General features: G+C 49.0%; 1 protein-coding gene across 1 annotated transcript in view; it reads right to left on the bottom strand.

Moving 5' to 3' along the window:
* Positions 1-233: 233 nt before the first annotated feature.
* LOC126548238 (nose resistant to fluoxetine protein 6-like) overlaps positions 234-14,659 on the bottom strand; it is a 108,751-nt gene continuing 94,325 nt past the window's right edge. The window contains exons 14-15 of the mRNA XM_050196389.3: positions 7,655-7,797; positions 234-4,505 (exon numbers count right to left, since the gene is read on the bottom strand). Of these exons, the coding sequence (XP_050052346.1) occupies positions 4,272-4,505; positions 7,655-7,797 (377 nt within the window). The 3' untranslated portion in view covers positions 234-4,271. The remainder of the gene's footprint in view (positions 4,506-7,654; positions 7,798-14,659) is intronic.

Below are 14,659 nucleotides of genomic sequence, written 5' to 3' on the forward strand. Positions count from 1 at the left end.
TACGCGCTGCGTTTATTCGTTCGTGATGTTCAAACCTGTTTGTGCATCTTCTCAGGGGAACATTCACCGTTGTGCAGCGGTACCTGCAAAACTCGCAACGTCGCTGTTTGTTTTGTTTGGACGATAGAGCGCTGTTCATATCGTTATTGTTTAGATTAACTGTTAATATTCGTTTTTGATAAAATTGACCGGAAGACCTGGTCAATTATATTACGAAATAAAGCGCCACAGTCTTCAGCACGAGAACAGCGCATGCTTTTAGATATTTATTTGTACGGCTTTTGTGAAAAAAGTATGAAACGCGCAATGGCTGTATGGTGACCATTTTGTCTATCGGTTGAGAGTTATCACAGGGGGGCGCCAGCACACTCGCATGTGAGTATCCGTAAAACATGACACATGTCGTAAAACATGACACATGTGACCACACTGATCCTCCCTAATACAGTGGCCTGTCCAGCAAATGGTCCATGCTATACGTCAAAATGCACTGCGAGAAAACTAACCGATGGTCCTCCTGAAAGAGAAGGTTGTGGTGGGTACCACGCCTCTGTTCAAGGAGAAAAATGTGTACCAAGACTACCATCTGTTCATTATATTGCACACATCTGTAATCACTCTGGTAACACAAACGAGGTGATCACGAATGCGTGTTGCGAAAGCGTTTACAATTTCGTTGCACTTCCATGTAACGTTATTTATGTTCTCAAGCTTTTAAGAAATAGGACACGAAAAGAATATAAGAAGATTCAGAAACAGGTACAGATTATGTTTAATGAATGTGTTGCTTTTACCTGAGCCATGAGAGACTTTGTTTAAGGCTGGACGTGGGCGAACAGAACTGGATGGTGCGTTTAACAGAAACCGGTGCTAAATCAGCGTGCGCTTGCAACCATGCCAGTTTGCGTTGGCATTGTTTCAAGCACTGTAAAACATGCAACAGCCATAAACAGCGTCACTTGTGCAGGAGGCAAGCTACAGCATTCTGTAGCAGCAGCATCCATCTTGGCGGCACCAGTGCCGCGGTGACGGGACAACAAAAATGTGCAGTTCATTGAGTGACAGTCTCTTACGCAAAGTTAACTTCACATGCCTAACAGTTCTATTGACACTATAACACACTTGCATCTGTGGGACAATTATTACTCAGTGTTTACAAAGATATCTGCAACATCGGCACTGCTCGGTTCTTGTGTGAGAGCGAGTCTATGTACAAAGGTATTACAGAGCTTTAGCATGGTGGAGACTTTCTAGCGTGAATGTGCACCAGAATACGGGAAGAGTATCCGTGAGCAGCAGCGCCAGTGGCCATGTGCTGTGGACATCACGCGGCAGAAACATGGTGTGTTGCACGTCTTTTCGAAAATGCAAACATACAAAAATACATTCGTGTGACTGCCACTGTAGACGCGTTTACAGCAGATAAGGGGAACAAAGACGGTGGAAAGGAAAAAGAAAGCTGTGCTAGGGTATACTTGTTTTCGCGGTGGTGTTATCTTATATATATATATATATATATATATATATATATATATATATATATCGTCATAAACTCGAGTAAACGTCCCCGACGTCCCATTCCTCTCTCTCTCTACCCTGGCAGCAATTCGTGAGAAAGGGGACAAAGTGGGCGACGTTTCGGTGCAAAAACAGAAAACGTTGGTAAGCAGAACGCGCTAAGAATTGCTGAGTTAGATGCTACTACTGCACTAAAATATCGCACATGGCCCCTGCAAGATGCCCTGCAAGGGGCCCTGAACCACTTTTTATCGAAGTCGAAAAATGCATCTGAAGTTAGACTATTTCAGAAATACTTTGCCGCGAGAAGTACTTCAATGCGTTCAGCAGAAGCGGAGTTATTGGTAATCAAACATCCCCAGCGCGGTGCTTCCGCTCCTTCTTCAATGAGTTTCACTGCGAAGGCTACAGCGGAGCAAGCGTGCCCATAACGCTCCGCCTACTGAACGTCACCGTGGCGCGCAGTTCAAGTTTGATTTTGGACATTCACGTAGACGCCACTACTTCCAATTTTGGCGCCTACGACGCGCCAAACGCGGTTGTCCTCATTGAGCCGCAGTGCGCTAAGCCAGCGGACTCGACGCGGCACCCCGCAGTGACCGCGGTATCAGCTGACTTGAAGGCTTGCTAAAGCCTTAGAGGGGCCCTGAACCACTTTTTATCGAAGTGGATAAATGCATTTGACGTTAAACAGCCTATTTCAGAAATATTTTGCCGCAAAAAGTACTTCAACGCGTTCAGCAGAAGCGGAGTTATTGACAATCAAACACGTCCATCGCGGTGCTTCCACTCCTTCTTCAATGCCTTACACTGCGAAGGCTATGGCGGAGCGGGGCATGCCCACAACACTCCGCCCTTTGAATGTCACCTTGGCACTCAGTTCAACTTTGATTTGCATGTTCACATAAAGACCACTCTTTCTTATTGTGGCACCTACAATGCGCCAAATGAAGCTAGAGGCAGTTGTCCTCAGTGAGCAAAGATGCGCTCGGCCAGCGGACTCATGGCGGCACCTCGCAGTGGCCGCGGTATCATGCACGTAGCGGACTGCAGCTACACGCAGCTGTAGTGCGCATGCGAAGCGTTTGCTTTGTGCACGACAGGGCTTTAGTGCGCGCTCGTGAGCACCTACCTAGCTGTGCTACGTGGTGCGGACCGGCTTTCTCCTGCGTCAGCCTGACCGACGGATATTAGCTATGTCGAACATGCGCATTTTGAAGCGCTATCAATAGCTCAATACGAAGTAACCAGGAGCGGCCAGGAGCGAGTGCGTGCCGGCAAGCGTGCGTGTGGTCTGACCATATGGTTCGTACGGTTCGAGGTTAGTTGAGTATTCAAAACTAATAAAAATTAGAAAGGCCAGACGGCGACGACACCGATAAGCAGTCAGGTCAAAGTTTAGTTCCTGCGCAGGCGGCCGGGGTCGAGCGTGAGCAGATGAAAGTCCGCTTCTTCCGGAAATGCGTAATTCTTGTCGAAATTCGAAAGCAGATTTTTACTTCAGCTTGTTTATTAAACTGCGTCAATAAATATACACAGTAACAGTAGGAAGAAGCGCACTGATCCAAACGCCCTTCTTGATTGATGTCACCTATTGGCCAATAGCAGCTACGTACGGGAATATGCTACGTGACGAAATATGGAGGCCGAAAAGAATAACGAGAAGACTCCTGTTGAAGAGAGAGCGTTTGAGAAAAAAAGGTGACGCGCCGCGTACGACTGCAAAATTTGGCTGATATGTTCACGGCAGCATATGCTATCCGCGGACTGTGCTTTTTCACCAAGCCCGAGGGGTGGTTCAGGACCCCTTTAATTTCCACGGGTAAAGTAAGCTGTGGCACAAAGCTTCTGCCCCTGCAAAAGCATCGCTGACCATGCAGTGCCACAGGCAAAAACGTAGCACATTTGTATGAAAGCCTCGCTGAATTTTGTGCAGTTGATATTTCGCAAGCAAATGTGTGTGGGCGACAATTCGAGATATTACAGCGTAACTGTCTTGACGGATCTTTGATGCTAGCGCCACATTTCACGCAACTGCACAAAGAGTGACTTCCTCGCGAGAGCGGGAAGCGAAAAGAGACGTAATGAAAGCGAGCGCAGCTTCTTGTGTAGAGTGTGTACACAAGCCGCGCTCTTGATTCGCTGTTTCGCGGGAAAGGGCGACGGAAGCGTGTCGCTTTCATTTCCCTTACTCTGTGTGATTACTTCGATAGAATGGTGTCATCAATTAGGTTTTGTGCGCCCACAGTTATGTTCAGTGTTAGGCAACAAAAGCAGCAGAGTTGTTGGTGCAGCACAGCGCTCGGCGCTGCGCCGCGGGTAAACCTGTGATTGTGCTGCAACACTTTCTGCTTTTTTCGCACATTGAATAATTAGAAAGTTAACCACCAAATATGCTAATAAAGTTACACGCCGACTCACATCGCGCCGCTTCCGCTGGTGACTTCTGCTTCTCTGGTGCCACAAATACGAAAACAAGCCTAATTAACACGACTACATAGAAAAGAAAAAAATGGAGCTAGCAAAAAAAAAAAAAAAAGAAAAAAGAACTGAAAGCACGCACACACCCTGCATAGTTTTAAAAACGAGCATCCATCTGGAGGAGTTCTCAGCCCTGTATCACTTGAGGCCAGTTCCCTGCGGACGTCCTTTGAGCAAGCACATAGGAGGCACGATGTGAAGCGTGCACGGCTTCCTCGTGGAGAATGCAATCGACGAAAGATGTGCGCACGCGCATCCTCGTGATGTCGCACTTAAACACCGCAGCTGCTGGAGCCATTCTCGAACGCCTTGGTAGTGAGCGAGTCCGGGTTCTTGGAAAAGTCCCGCGCCAAGATCTTGTCTGTCTTCTCCGGTTGATAGCCCATTTGGCGGGCTGACTTTCCCAGAAGTATCCTCTCGAGCAAGATGAAAGGCGACTCGAAAGTCAAGCTCAGCGAGAAGGAGAGACAGTAGGCCGAGAACAGGTGGCCCAGGTAGACGTAGCCCTGCGAACGAAGAAGTTGCAAGTTGCCTAAAATCGTTTCAGTCTTTGATCGAGCCGAGGTCCTCAAGTCTCGCCCGAGAATCACAAGAACAACAACGCCTCTTCTTACTACTAAATTCTCAAACGCACTCCCAAACATGAACAACATCCTCAGTAAATACTACCCAATTCTCACTAGCAACCAGAAACTTAATGAGATTTTTCCCGACCCGCCCAGAGTAGCCTACAGACGAAACACTAGTTTCAAAGATATTCTTTGCATGCCAAACTAAGGACAAAGGCGAAGTTGGGAACCGGCTCCTGTGGCCGCCCCAGGTGCTCTACAGGCAAACATATTCAATCTACTACTACAGTAAAAAATACAGCGTCGAATTACTCACACAAGGTAACTTCGGGTTTCACTTGCACATCATGCAACGTAGTCTACTGTCAAGAATGCGTCGGTTGTAGCAAACAATACATAGGTGAGACTGGACATAAATTAATACAAGACTCAACGGTCACCGCGCGGATACAAAACACAATTTACCTAAAGCAGTAGCCAGCCACTTTAATGAACGTGGTAATATATTCGACAAAGCAAGGCTCTATATACTACAAACAAATTTCCGTTCATCTCGCGAAAGGAAATATACGGAATCATACCTCATACACAAGTTTAATTGCCTACACCCGACGGGAATTAATTTGGCACGTGGCAACTTAGAATCTTTAAAAGCGGTAACTTAAATCTGAAATCCTCATATCATCAACCAAGGCACAAAACACATTATGCCACCAGCTAACCTTAATTCCCCTTAACCTCACCTATTACTCCATTTCAAAAAAAAAAAATTTGTTTCCCTGCCTACTACTCAATTTAATATACTTTTTCATGTTTTTACGTTTATATCAACTGCACGACCCCCTTTTCCCAAGTACACCTGCCTCCGCCCGCTTCTGCGCACGTCACCCTCCTATTTCTTATTCCGGTTTCGATCCCCCCCCCCCCCCCTCTTCCTTTTTTGTCTTTTTTTATTATATACTTTTTTGAAACACGTTCACGAACACATTCCAAACTCCGAGACGCCAGTATACCTTTTTCGGCACCTCAGTCACACACGGTATCGCCATTTCTGTATACCGCCGTAACGACCGCTATGTTGAGCTACTGGGGCTAACGTCCCTTGAAAGACCATGCCGCTGCATTCCAGTCACCCCATGCATTGCACCCCAGGCTCCTTGTGGCTATCTTAACTCCTTCAACATTACTCGATGCATTGCTGCTACGTTATTAAAGTCACTCTTTCAACTGATGTCTTTTTGGGTCTGTTTTTTTGTTACTCGCGCACCTGACCGGCTCTTCTAAAGCCACAAAAGCATGCCGCCAACGACACCCTTGAATGCTCCCTTACCCCTCGCTTCCCCAACACCCTCTGAACACCCTCCCATGGCCCTCTTTTTTCTTTCTTGTTTTTTTTTCTTCCTCTTGGTGTCCCCCCCTTTCTTTCTCTCCTTTTCTTTCTTTTCTTTTCTCCCCGCCTTCCCACTCTCCCGCTCTTGTCCCCTCGTCTTGGGAACCACGCTCACAGACGTCAGGCGATAGCGCTCATTCTCTTTGAAGACTCTCTCTTTACAACCAGCCGCCACTGACAACAACCGCACGTGACGTCACTCTACTAACCCGTTAAAACTAAGATGCCGAGGATGAAGAGGCCGCCTTTGACGAAGATAGGTCCTCCTATCCAAACTTTGGCCAGCCTTTCTGAGGCACCTTATCCCTGTTTACAACCTTTATATTTCAGTCTTTCTAGTTGCATGACGATGGCGGATGCCTCGCCATGCTCAAATATTTCCATAGAACACCTCGGGTGTGTAAAATTTGGAAGACAAATGTGTGTCACACCTATGCTATTTATTTTGTGTTCCAGAGTAATTTCATACAAGCATTCTTGGCATTCGTGTACAGCTATGCACCGTTTTGCAGCAGCGCCTTGATTGACGAAAAACGTCCTTGCTCAAGCTTAAAATTCTTTACGTCTCCACCACAATGGATCTGTCTGACTGTGACAAGCTCAACTCTTGAGGTCAGTGAGATAGTGCTACGATACATGGCCGTGATGCTAGCCCTGTATTCTGTATACGCTTCGACGCTTTTGAAGGGGAAGTCAAGTGTTCTCTTCAACCCACATAACTTTGGAGCTGCAGAACATTCGCAATCCTTGTCACAAGCGCCGTGTGGCCTCGGTATACTTGGGAAATGTGTTACGCGCACTACTTCCAGCTGCAAAAACATGTAAACCGGGAGCAGCAAAAACTGAACAAACAAATAAGAAATAGAACTGGAAACCGACACGTACGAAGCAGATCCTGGCCCTCCTGGACCGCGTGGTCGAAGTGTTCGAAACTCCATACTCACTGTGGGTATACTCACTGGCACTCGCTGCTCACACATCTCATCACGCGCGTCGCCTCGGCGTCCTTCACTGTCGCGGCAGCCGCCCGACGGCCATCACACGTCGTTCGCTCATGACGTGCGTGCAGGCTACCGAGTCAGCGCGCGACCGGCAGCGTTGTCGCGAGGCAGCGCGAAACATCTCTAGTACGAAACACCTCTAGAAGATAACCTCGATGCAATAAATCTCAGCGCAACCATGGGCTTGCGCGATTGCCTCCTGTGGATGGAGCTAGGCGGTCCCACAATGTTGAAGGGTGTTCTGATGCATTCCATGTACACATGAACGTGATGGAGCCAGTACTTAGTGGTAAAGTGAGCGTAGGTATTTCAGTCTCGATAATAATATAAGAAGCTGTAGTTCAGCCGAGTGTCCTTCTCCGAATAATACGTTCGTGTGATTTTATTCTTTCCATGCCCTATGCTACTATTTTGTTAGAATAGGTCTCTTTTTACAGGCTTACCGTCCCGGTCGGCGACATGTCTATATATGCACCAATTTAGCCACCGAAACATGTGCAGCTAGAAAGCTCATAACATTGGTGTGATCGGTTTATACGTGGGATAGCTTGCATGCTACATACGCTTGCGATCTCATCCCGCGTTTGCAAGCATAGCCATTCAAACGGGTCTCGTTCTCTGCGCATTTCATTCGTGAAAGCGTGTAAGCGAATCTTAATCTCCGCTCCGAAACGCGCTTGCTGCTAAATACTTACCACAAAGAACTGCGTGGTGTAGAAGGGCTTCTTGAGGTAGGCGGTGTGCCACAGTATGAGCAGCGGGTGCACCAGGTACACGAGGTAGGTTAGCCGGCTCAGTGGCACGAAGGCCCGCCACGACAAGACCTCGTTGATGAAGCCTGCGGTGAAACAGTCCACCGAGAGTTAGTCAGGTGCCCACCTCTTGGGACCCAACCAGTGAATGGTGCGACTCATACAGCCATGGGCTTCACACGCGCGCACATAACCGCCGAAAGTAGAATGCAGAATGAGACAGCAGCGTGTTTGGTGGCGGTGCTATATTTTCTCGAGCGTTTTATCTCCAATGTTAGTAGAAAGAGCACGCTAAGGTTTCTCATTATCAACAACAATTATCTGCGCCTTTGGAGATTTGAAAAGACATTAAAGTGGAAAGTTGAGCTTCATTGGTAAATTACACTATTTAATACCAGGAACGTCAGTAATGCCTTTCGGAGTTTGGTAAGCCAGAAAAGGCACAAAAACGAAAAGCGGGCTTGACGTTCCCGCGCCAGCTCCTCGTGACGTCATTAAAGTGTAAATTGCAATGGGAAAATGTGCATATTTGTAACAGGGAATGCAACAGGGCGACCGCGATAAATGACGAAGGCTTCTGTTTTAGAACAGCAGCTGTTATATGCTCACACCCTTAGTCGGTCTAATGTCCGTCGCTGCTGCCGGCGTCCGTCGCTGGAATACCAGAACATATTTCCAGCATTTTGTAAAAAAGATCACGGTGCCCCGCAAGGATTTGAACTCAAGACCTAAAAACTGCCAGCCAAATATTATATCTCTCAACCAGCCCACTTTAAAAAAATCGTATTTATGAGGTTAAATTGTGTATGTAAAGAAACTATATAGTGCAACATTGCACAATACAGTAGAAAACTAGCACACATAGAAAAACTGCACACATAGAAAACTAGCATCATACAATGAAACCAGTTAGTGCACTAAAATCTAGAAAGCAGGTAAATGTAAACGCCTAATCAAAAGGCGATACCGATCTGGCCGGCTAAAAATCACATTGATCATAAATGTCTCTTAAGCGAATAATGAACTGACTGAAATGTACTTTTGAGCAAACTATTTGTGTTGCACTTTGGCTTTGCATGCGAAATTTCCAAAAGCTATGCTGCCCCATGAGTAAAAACATGTAAAATGGTATGTCATCACACAGGTGCATCCGATGTCCAGTATATATCTCTCAGACATTATACTGATGCTGCAGCAATAAATACTCTGTCTGACCTCTTGAGATTTCGTTAAAATGATTGGCTGACGCCACGCTTTAAAGCTTTACGTAAGCCAGTGCCTAAGTGGAGGAATCTAAACGAAGCCAGCGGCAAAAAAGTGAGAGGCAGTGATAGGAAAGAGGAGAAAGAAAGAGGAGAAAGAAAGAGCCATGTCTCTCCGTTTCTGCACTACCTGGGATCGCGAGCGCCACCAACGAAGACGACTCAGAATGTCGGCATCGCTGACTAAAAGTTTTTTTCTTCTCGACATAAGGTTGCTCACGCGTGGCTGCGAATGCAGAAGATACCGCACAAAACAGTGCAAGACTTACTGCGCATAATAATGTGCTAGCTGTCGCGTCACTGCTTCCCATTATGCGGGAAACAGCAAATTTTGTGACGTCCTCATAGTTCTTTTAACCGGAATCTGGCACAGAAGAAAAAAAAAAGAGCGTTTTCATGAATTTTAAATCAGTGCCATGAGCACCGTCTGATCGTGTCAACCTAACCTGTCAAACTGACCCTGTCAACCTTTAACAGCCGAACTCTGTCGAGTGAGGCTAGCTTAACAGGACTCTTTGAGGAACTATCCGACATTGTTTGGGATATCATCGGCCTTAGTGAGATTAGAACTGGTGAGGCTTATACAGGGCTGACTAACGGCCATGTCCTCTGCTACAGAGGTCTCCCACACAAGAAACATTACGGGGTAAGATTCGTAATCCATAAGGACATAGCGGTCAACATTGACGAATTCTACAGTATTAATGAGAGGGTAGCAGTAGTCGTAATCAACCTAATAAGATGTATAGATTAAAGGTAGTGAAAGCCTGCGCTTCAACATCCAGTCACGATGATAATAAAGTAGGTCAGTTTTATGAAGATGTTGAATTAGCGATGAGAAAAGGGCAAACTCATTATATTGTAGTAATGGGCGACTTCAATGCAAAAGTGGGGAAGAAGCAGGCTGAGGAACAAGCAATGGGAAACTACGGCGTCGATTCTAGGAACGCCAGAGGAGAGATACTGGTAGAATTCGTAGAAAGGAATAAGCTTCGATTAATGAACACCTTTTCAAGGAAGCATAGCAACAGAAAGTGGACCTGGAAAAGTCCTAATGGCGAAACAAGAAATGAAATCGACTTCATACATTCTGCTAATCCCAGCATAGTGCAGGATGTAGAAGTGATAAGTAAGGTAAAGTTCAGTGATCATAGGTTAGTGAGGGCTAGGATTCGCCTCAATTTGAAGAGAGAAAGAGTAAGATTGGTCAAGACGAAACAGGTAAACCAAGAGACAGTAAGGGTAAAAGCAGACAAACTCAGGCTGGCTCTTGCAAACAAATATGCAGCCTTTGAACAGAGAGATGATGATGACATAGAGGTAATGAAAGAAACCGTAACTAGGCTGGCTTCAGAGGCAGCAGTTGAAGTGGGAGGCAAGGCACCAAGGCAACCAGTAGGCAAGCTGTTCCAAGTAACAAAGGACCTAATAAAGAAACGATAAAGAATGAAAGTGCCGAACTCAAGAGCTAAGATAGATTTCGCGGAACTGTCAAAACTGATCAACAAGGCGAAAATAAGTGATTAATAGCCGGGCAGGGGAATAAGAGTTCAGGATCGCCAGTCAGCCTCTAGAGTCTGTGAAGGAATCGTTTACCTAGGTCAACTAATCACAGGGAACGCTGATCATATGGAGGAAATTCATAGAAGAATAAAAATGGGTTGGATCGCATACGGCAGACAATGTCAGCTCCTGACTGGAGGCTTACCATTATCATTGAAAAGAAAGGCATACAATCAGTGCATTTTACGGGTGCTGATATATGGGGCAGAGACTTGGAGATTCACAAAGAAGCTTGAGACCAAGTGAAGGACCGCGCAAAGAGTGATGGAACGAAGAATGCTAGGCATAAACGTTAAGAGACAGAAAGAGAGCGGTTTGGATCAGCGAGCAAACGGGTATAGCCGATGTTCTAATGGACATTAAGAGAAAAAAAATAGAGCTGGGCAGGTCATGCCATGCGCAGGTTTGACAACCGTTGGACCATTAGGGTTATAGATTGGGTGCCAAGAGAAGGGAAACGCAGTCGAGGACGACAGAAGACTAGGTGGAGCGATGAAATTAGGAAATTCGTGGGCGCTAGTTGGAATCCGTTGGCGCAGGACAGGGGTAATTGGAGATCGCAGGGAGAGGCCTTCGTCCTGCAGTGGACATAAAATAGGCTGCTGCTGATAATGATGAGCACCGTCACATTAAAAATTTGCGGCTACCCTTTTTAATGTAGCATTTATTTAATATGTCTGTTTGTGTGCCAGTCTGTATGTGAACACCTCCATATCTTCTGAAGAAGTTCTTCGCGATGCACATAGCGTTGTCCTCGTCCGCTGAACTTATTACCTGTTCAGGCCTCTGAAATAAACGACATTCACCACCACTTTTGGAACCTGCGTGGGCGATGTTCTGTTTCCTTCGCGTCTGGCGAGGGTGAAGAGGGGAATAAGCAGGGGAGCTGACGACGACGGTCGTCAGCGGGACCAAAAGGACGGACACAAGAAACCCAGTTTCGAACTTTTAACTCAGGTCGTTTGTTTACATGCAACACGTCGAGCGGGAATCCAAATAAATGGAAGGGGGATACTTAGGCTTAAGTTCAGAAATTATTATTGTTGAGACAGATGATGAAGGAAGACGAAATGCACGCACGTACGTACGCTTGACCGACCGACCGACCGACCGACCGACCGACCGACCGACCGACCGACCGACCGACCGACCGACCGACCGACCGACCGACCGACCGACCGACCGACCGACCGACCGACCGACCGACCGACCGACCGACCGACCGACCGACCGACCGACCGACCGACCGACCGACCGACCGACCGACCGACCGACCGACCGACCGACCGACCGACCGACCGACCGACCGACCGACCGACCGACCGACCGACCGACCGACCGACCGACCGACCGACCGACCGACCGACCGACCGACCGACCGACCGACCGACCGACCGACCGACCGACCGACCGACCGACCGACCGACCGACCGACCGACCGACCGACCGACCGACCGACCGACCGACCGACCGACCGACCGACCGACCGACCGACCGACCGACCGACCGACCGACCGACCGACCGACCGACCGACCGACCGACCGACCGACCGACCGACCGACCGACCGACCGACCGACCGACCGACCGACCGACCGACCGACCGACCGACCGACCGACCGACCGACCGACCGACCGACCGACCGACCGACCGACCGACCGACCGACCGACCGACCGACCGACCGACCGACCGACCGACCGACCGACCGACCGACCGACCGACCGACCGACCGACCGACCGACCGACCGACCGACCGACCGACCGACCGACCGACCGACCGACCGACCGACCGACCGACCGACCGACCGACCGACCGACCGACCGACCGACCGACCGACCGACCGACCGACCGACCGACCGACCGACCGACCGACCGACCGACCGACCGACCGACCGACCGACCGACCGACCGACCGACCGACCGACCGACCGACCGACCGACCGACCGACCGACCGACCGACCGACCGACCGACCGACCGACCGACCGACCGACCGACCGACCGACCGACCGACCGACCGACCGACCGACCGACCGACCGACCGACCGACCGACCGACCGACCGACCGACCGACCGACCGACCGACCGACCGACCGACCGACCGACCGACCGACCGACCGACCGACCGACCGACCGACCGACCGACCGACCGACCGACCGACCGACCGACCGACCGACCGACCGACCGACCGACCGACCGACCGACCGACCGACCGACCGACCGACCGACCGACCGACCGACCGACCGACCGACCGACCGACCGACCGACCGACCGACCGACCGACCGACCGACCGACCGACCGACCGACCGACCGACCGACCGACCGACCGACCGACCGACCGACCGACCGACCGACCGACCGACCGACCGACCGACCGACCGACCGACCGACCGACCGACCGACCGACCGACCGACCGACCGACCGACCGACCGACCGACCGACCGACCGACCGACCGACCGACCGACCGACCGACCGACCGACCGACCGACCGACCGACCGACCGACCGACCGACCGACCGACCGACCGACCGACCGACCGACCGACCGACCGACCGACCGACCGACCGACCGACCGACCGACCGACCGACCGACCGACCGACCGACCGACCGACCGACCGACCGACCGACCGACCGACCGACCGACCGACCGACCGACCGACCGACCGATTTGCGCTGGGGCTGAAAAACTCTGCTGCACCAATACCTCATTCGCTGCCCAACTGCATACTCATAAACAGCCTCATAATCATATCGTGGTTCTGACACGTAAAGCCCCAGGATAATTAAAATAATTAACAATCAGTAACGGCGCGGACAGCAAGAAGAATGCACAAAGTTACTAGTTAAAAAACACAGACTGACCGACAGGCAGACAGAGCTACCGTTCTTTGTTCGCAAGCCTTTAGAAGGCTAAATTTTCTGCACCCGAAGCATGGTCTGACGCAACAAATTGTTTAAAATAAATATGGCAGGTGCGTTTTACGAAAAAGAAGCGTGAAGTAAAAATCGATTCTACGTGGTACTGTTGGAATAAATTATGTGTAAGATCTTACTGATGACAATGCGCCTCATTCAGTGTCTGGCCGTGGACGCATTGTGGAATAACGGACCCACGTTTCATAAGAGTCAACTAAATTTTCTTTTTCACGTTTCAAGCAATTTTTCAAACTTCACATTGAAAGCCTGTAACGCAGATAAAAATAGAAGAATCATGAATCACGTAGCAAAGTCAATAATCAAGAGATGATTAAGCGGTTTCAAGATCGGCCCATGTTACCCTTTAAGTGACAGCACTGTATAGAGAGTTCCCTGAATATAGACTTGTCTAATCCGCTGCATTGGCCGTTCTCGTGTGATGGTGAACGACAGCTCACCGCTATATACTCTTCTCCATATTCCGAGAGTGAACGCGACCTATACTGGAGACTACAGCATCAACGGAAACGGCTCGTCCACACTCTCTTGGCATACCTTTGAGGGACGGGCCTCATAGTTATACCATGTTATTTGCTTCACTGAAACGTGGCTTTGCAACGTCTTACTGTCTAATTACTTTCTATGGGAATACACAGTTCATGGATGGGACCGCGTGTATGATGCTCGTGTTAAATACGGCGGTAGTGTGCTAACTGCCGTACGGAACAATCTTAGCGTTATAAGGCGTGCGAACCTTGAAATTGTACCAGAAACTGTGTGAGTTGAAATTCCTGTTAAGGGAGCGCCAAGAATGTGTTGCTCTGCGCAGCCTACTTCCGTCCTAACATCGGTAACGTGCAGTTTTCTGAGCATAGGGATAACTTAGTTGAAGTTGTTGATGTTGCAAAACCTAGTAGCTGGCAATTTTAATGTTCCGTCTATTATTTGGGATTCCTCACGCATGACATCGGTATCATTACCATCCTCTCTCTGTGATTTGCTGTTCTTCTTTGTAGAATTTCTTGGATTAACGCAGTTTAACACGGTTCGAATTACCGCTGGAAACGTTTTGGATCTAATTCTGGTTAATTTCTGTGTTGTTAAGTTTTCTGTTGTTCTTAGCGGTTTAGTTCCTGTTGACCAATACCATGTTCCGCTCGAATTCATAATTTTTCTAGAGGTGATTCATGTGTTGAGCGA

The sequence above is a fragment of the Dermacentor andersoni genome, chromosome 1 (assembly GCF_023375885.2).
Source record: "Dermacentor andersoni chromosome 1, qqDerAnde1_hic_scaffold, whole genome shotgun sequence".
NCBI classification, from domain to species: Eukaryota; Metazoa; Arthropoda; class Arachnida; order Ixodida; family Ixodidae; genus Dermacentor; species Dermacentor andersoni.